General features: G+C 43.1%; 1 protein-coding gene across 1 annotated transcript; it reads right to left on the minus strand.

Annotated features, from left to right (window-relative positions):
• Positions 1-517: 517 nt before the first annotated feature.
• Positions 518-3,090, minus strand: dlx3b (distal-less homeobox 3b). The gene is made up of 3 exons (XM_080021885.1): positions 2,584-3,090; positions 1,782-1,966; positions 518-1,398 (listed from the first exon to the last, which is right to left on the minus strand). The coding sequence occupies exons 1-3, from the start codon at positions 2,924-2,926 to the stop codon at positions 1,081-1,083; spliced, it is 846 nt and encodes a 281-aa protein (XP_079878011.1). The 5' UTR covers positions 2,927-3,090; the 3' UTR covers positions 518-1,080.
• Positions 3,091-6,286: the final 3,196 nt, after the last annotated feature.

Raw genomic sequence — 6,286 nt, forward strand, 5'->3', positions numbered from 1 at the left:
TACATCACCTTATTTTTAAGATCTTTGCATTACTTATTAATTCCGTTTGCTACAACTCCGTGGAGAATTAATTACTGGTGATAACAAATACCAGAGTATTCTGCAGTATGTGTGTGTGCGTAATTCCCTCGAAGCACGGACGTGCGTGGCTGTGTGCGTTTCTAGGTGTGTGTGTGTGTGTGTGTGTGTGTGCGTGCGTGCGTGTGTGAGCGTGTGCGTGTGTGTGTGTGTGAGAGAGACAGACAGAGGAATAGAGAGAGAGACAGAGAGAGAGAGAGAGAGAGCGTCCCCCCATCTCTGACATTTTCAGCGCAGTTTGACCCAATGCCGTTCTATTGTCTCAAGTGTTCATTTAGAACCCTGCACCTCCATGTTATTTTAGTTTGGTTTACTCATTAATTCAACTTTACGCCTCCCACATAATAAGATAGAGGAGTGAGAGAAGTGCCTGAAGAGTTGATAGCTACATGGTCAGTGCAGCATTAAGAAAAGTCCGAAACACATATATGTTTTTTATTATTTGAAACCTTTATTCGTTTGACAGAAGGACAACGAGGCTACTAATTACATGAATATAAAAAAAGTCTTGTATGCGCCGTCTTTCCATTTTCAAACGAATATTGTCATAGTGGTTCTACTTATAAACACATATTTACAGCCTTCAACGTTTGTACAAATCCATATAAATATCCTATATATGACCTGAGATTCTGACGCGCTTCCTGCAAATCCCCACACGACGTGAACGTTGCATGGAGAGACCAATTATTAACACGGTTGTTTTTTTTTCTTTTTGCATTTCCGTTTACAAAAAAACTTGAAAAGAAAAAAAAAACCCCAGAAGTGATAAATAATAATAAAAACAAAACAAAACAAAGAAAGAAAAAAAAAAGAAAAAAAACACGCCAGACGTCATTTAAATATATCTTGCTGTGCTTGTGATTGTGTGGCAGAGTCTCCGTGAAGGTGTTGGGATGAACATCCAAAACTTTTTTCCATTCAAACTTTTTCTCTGCAGAGTCCATGTGGAGAACCGGGTCTGGTCTGCAAAAAAAAGGGGTCTGAGCTCTGAGTCTTAAGTTAATACACAGCTCCCACGCTTTGCTGCGGGACCGGGTGGTGCACGGTGCCCGGGTGGTGCTGTAGATGGGATCCCTGCTGGTACCAGTGGGAGTTATAGTCCTCCAGGTAGGGGGGCGACGAGCTGTGCGCGGCCTGCGGGGCCTGGGGCCTGCTGAGAGGCGTGCTCTGGGGAGCGCCGCCGTCCCACACCGCCGGGGAGGGCGGCGAGTTGCAGGCCATGGAGTCGCTGGCGTTGGGGCTGTGCTCCAGGGGAACCTCGCCGTTCTTGTACAGCTTCTTGAATTTGGACCTCCGGTTCTGGAACCAGATCTTGACCTGGCCAAGTACGAAACACGGTCAGTGTGTGTGACGGGGAAAGGCGAGAGGCAGGCGGGCATAAAGGAGAGCCGAAAGTGGCGAACGCTCGGGGTGTTCATGACACATTAAAACGATGTTATGTTATCATGCACGTTATTTTACACAACTAGAACGTTCTTATATCTATTTAATCTCATTTCTACATTTAAAATAAAGCGCAGACAGACGTAATCCCGTTTGCATCCAATGTGTCCTGTGCGTAATTACGCGTCGGTGAATAAATAATTAGAAATTTGGATCTGTAACACTCAATGACACACAGTAAAAATATATTTTAAAAAAAATTCTGCAACCACATTAACGTAATGTATTTGAGATATTTTGTCGCTGTGTGAGTCTACCTGTGTCTGGGTGAGCCCCAGTTGAGCCGCCAGTTCGGCTCTCTCGGGCAGCGCCAGGTACTGCGCCTTCTGGAAGCGCCTCTGCAGGGCGGCGAGCTGGTAGCTGGAGTAGATGGTCCTCGGCTTGCGGATCTTCTTCGGCTTCCCGTTCACCATGCGGACTTCGGGCTCAGGCTCCTCTTTGACTATAAGTGACAAGAAAAAAAATTAACGATCAAATGTTTTGGTCGCGCCCCAAAAAAAAAGCCCATAAAAAAAACATTTCCTTAGTAATAAATACGTTAATAAAACAAAATAAAACAAATTCAAAACACAAAAAGATATATAATTATTTTTTTATATGGGCCCCGTATATATATGGTTATAGGCTCGTACAAATATTTATTTAGGAAAATATAGAACTAACAAGTTACACGAATATTATCAGTTTATTATCCTCCCACTCCAGTCAACTCGACAATAATTTCCATTAGCTATTTTATTATTATTTAAATAAACAGTAGCTGTAATATATATTTCAGGGACACCGATTCACGACTGCCACTTTCCTTTTTCAACAACAGCAAAAGGATCGTTACCGACAACAACCATCCCTTATTATAGTGTTCATCTTATAGAAAACTTGAAATGATCAAATATTCTATTGGATAATTCTGTTGGGTTTTTTTTTTTGCAAGCACAAGGACACACGTTTCCTTGGTGGAAAAAAAAAAAAGAGATAGAAGTTTAACATCACTAGGACAGCGTTCCCTCTGGAGACGAGAGATGTTAACAATTGCAGGTAAACTAACTCTACACGCACCTGAGCATGGAGGGGAGGCCTGGATGTGATCTCTGTTGTAGTGTCCGTACTGTCTGTAGGTGTTGCTGTAGGGGTACTCGGACTTGGCGGGGTAGGCTCCGGCTCCCCCCATTCCATTCAAGTTAAACTGGTGGTGGTAGGAGTTCATGGGCTGACCGTAGGCCTGGCCCTGGTAGTATTCGTGGTGGCCGTGGGGCGTCTGTCCGCTGTAGTAGCCCATGTCCGTGACCGACGACTCGGGGAGAGTGGGAGAATCCTTGGAGCTCGGGTGGCAACTCATAGATCCCGGAAGGTCGGTCAAAATACTCGCGATCTTCTTCTCGTAAGCCTGTCCCGTGCCCATCGTGGCCAGCGACGCCCCGGAGGTAGGAAGTCCAAGGTGCGAGCGCTCTCGGGGGGATTGGAAGCGCGCGGGTGAGATCGCAACGGTTCGGCCGGCGCCGACTGATGTGCGCCCTAGACGCGCGGTCCTTGTCGGAAGAGCTTAGTCCACCGAACCTCTCGCCAGCCGTGGAAACCTGCCTGTGCGCGGCTCTGCGGCGGCGGAGGGAGTGTTATAGGGGTCTGGAGTGGATGCCGCTCTCCCATTGGCTCCACTGGAAACCTCTACTCCTTTTTTTTTTTTTTTTCTAGAGCCCCGGGGGCAGAATGGTGGCGCTCCCTGGTTTAAGCCAGCCTGCCCCGCAGCGCGCACGCACACACACACACACACACACACACACACACACACACACACACACTGACTCACACACACACACACACAGACTCACACACACACACACACACACACACACACACACACACACACACACACACGCACACACACAGCCTATACACGCATGCCCCTTGGCAGGACCAGGCCTACTTTGTTTTGCGTTGTTATTTTTTCTCTTTCTCCAATTCACATTTTCTCACTACCGAGCTGCTCCAAAGGGACGGACGTGTCCGTCGGGGGCTCACCCCTGCAATGGCTGGTTGGAAGAAAGTACTAAATAATCTATGCTCGCTCAACGCCTGCTCCGAAGATGTCGCGAGGAGCATGCAAAATAGCGTGGCAACGGTGAAGGCCCCGTGGTCCAGGGGCCACAGCGTCTCCCTGATGGGTTTATGTAATGGGTGTTGTTGTTGTTGTTGTTGTTGTTGTTGTTTTTACAACAAAACAAAACAACAAACTCATTGGGTCTATTTGAAAGACCGTGGGGCCAAAGAGCTGTGGGGCGCGCAGGTATTATCATTCAAAGGTGTCGTCGCTCAGCGGACCGACGGTGAAAGAGATCGGGGGCGATAAGGGAGTTGCTCCGCGGGGAAGGTATTCGCCACCGGGCGAATTCCTCTCGAGTGCGCCATTGTGTCGAGGCGCGTGCACGTGCGCGCGCTTTTGTTCGAACGAGGGGTCTTCAAACTTCACAACAGTTGTGAAAACGATGAAGAAATGAAAACAAGCGGGAGCACAACAGTTAGATATCGATAAGGGCTTCTGCAGGGCGTGATGTGGCCACGCAGGGTCTATATCACGGCAAACACCACCACCTGCCGGGCGGATTCAGAACTGCCCCCAGAACGACTGACTTCATGATTATCATAACATAATAATAATAATAATAATAATAATAATAATAATAATAATAATAATAATAGTAATAATAATAATAATAATAACTTTTCAATCGAATTGAACTTAAAGTATTGATAACGTGAAAAATATATAAAATAAGAGCGAAATAGTCATTTATCTTCAGCAGGTTGTTAAAGACAGATTTATAGTATCCTAAAAACAATGTTGTTTTATTCCTTATTTGACGCCTTGAGAGATTTGAGGAGTGAATTAATTTATGAAATGGGTGGGAGAGTAGACATTTTTATTCATTTTGAAAACAATTTGCCATTTTGTATATTCCGTCTATGTTTATACGTCTGACTATATTTGTTTTTGTATTTTTGGCTATCTGTATATATTTTAGAATTTAGATTTTCATCTTACTTCAGTTTATATATACTGTATATCCTATATATATATATATATATTTATTTTTTCTCCATTTTTCCGGACGGAACATGATCTGCAGTGTGACAACATTCCTGTACAAAGACTGCAGCTTTTGTAGAATAATGTAACGATAAAAGTCAATGACCGTACGGAAGTGGACATTTTTTTAATTGAACAAAATTATTCAAACAATCCAGATCTATCTATTTTATATATATTTCGGATTTTATCCTTATACTTTTCTTAATTTACTTTACTTCTAGCGTCGGTCACGCTGGAGGACTACGACCCTGCTGTTGTCACGTGATCAGACCGATATTACCGTTTAAGCAGCTGTCCCAGTAGGTGGCGCTCGTGTCACGTAAATCTCCATGTGACGGCCTAAAGGCCTTGTAACAGCTTTATTAACACACACACACACACACACACACACACACACACACACACACACACACACACACACACACACACACACACACACACACACACACACACACACACACACACACACACATTTCTTGTTTATCTTGTTGCCTTGTTTGCTTGACACATTTTGGTTGATTTATATGCATATAAGACTGCATACAAAACAGTTTCCACTTAAAGTGGAATTTTAGAGTTGACATCCTTAAATTAATTATTAGAATTCGGAAGACCACTGTGTTTTTTTTTTTTGTTTGTTTGTTATAACGTAGCGACTTAAAACAGATTGGTCCCTTTTGTCCCTAGTTTTCCGGTGTGATTGTCCTCAAAATGCCATCCCTGCCTGAAGCCATCCACCACCCCCAGCGTCCCCCCTCTACCGCCTCACCACTACTGCACTCCAAATGCAGCTCTTTGTATGCATTGTCAGTGCTAAATTCCCCTGGGTTGAGCTGTATGATCCTGTACCGTGTTGGCAGTCCTGGGTTTTCCACTTCCATGTTTTGACATGATATTGCACTTGGAGCCGAGGCCAATTCGGAAACAAGCTGTTACGGTCATAGAGATATGGGGGGAAGCGGTCAGTCCCCTGTCCGGTGCTCCCACACTGGACGCCCCGGTTCAAGTCCTGACCAGGACACCGACGGATTTCACTTATCTCATCTTGTCTATTGTTTATGCATGTACTGTTCACCCTTTGCACCCCTTTTCCTAATTTGGCTCTTTTTTGCTCAATTTCTTTACAGGGATCATGAAAATGGCACCACTCCAATCCAACCACTCCAGTCCAGTCCAACACTAAGATACTAAGATTCTGACATAATTTATCATCATTATGACATAGCAAGTCTTAATTTTGAGATATTAAAACAAATTATAATTATTGTTTACTAAATTGCACTTATGATTCATTATTTTATAATGATGACATAAGACTAAAAGACTAAGAACTGAACTTTGAAATGCTAAAATCACGCTTGAGTTACTAAATCATAATTATGAGACATGAAGTATATAATAATATAAGGTATGTTATTATGATTATGATTATGGTTATGGTTGTGATGATTATGATCAATAATAATATAAACAGTGTATTATTATTATTATTATTATTATTATTATTATTATTAGTATTATTATTATTATTATTATTATTAGGGGTTCAACCCACGGGGCTGGAACCCTATTGTTATTGTTTGGATTTTTATTATAATTATTCAAAGTTTTATTATTAACAGTTTTTAGTATTAAAGGCTAAACACGTCTAGAACACGACAACCACTGAACCAG

This window comes from Zeus faber (assembly GCF_960531495.2).
Source record: "Zeus faber genome assembly, chromosome: 20".
NCBI lineage: Eukaryota > Metazoa > Chordata > Actinopteri > Zeiformes > Zeidae > Zeus > Zeus faber.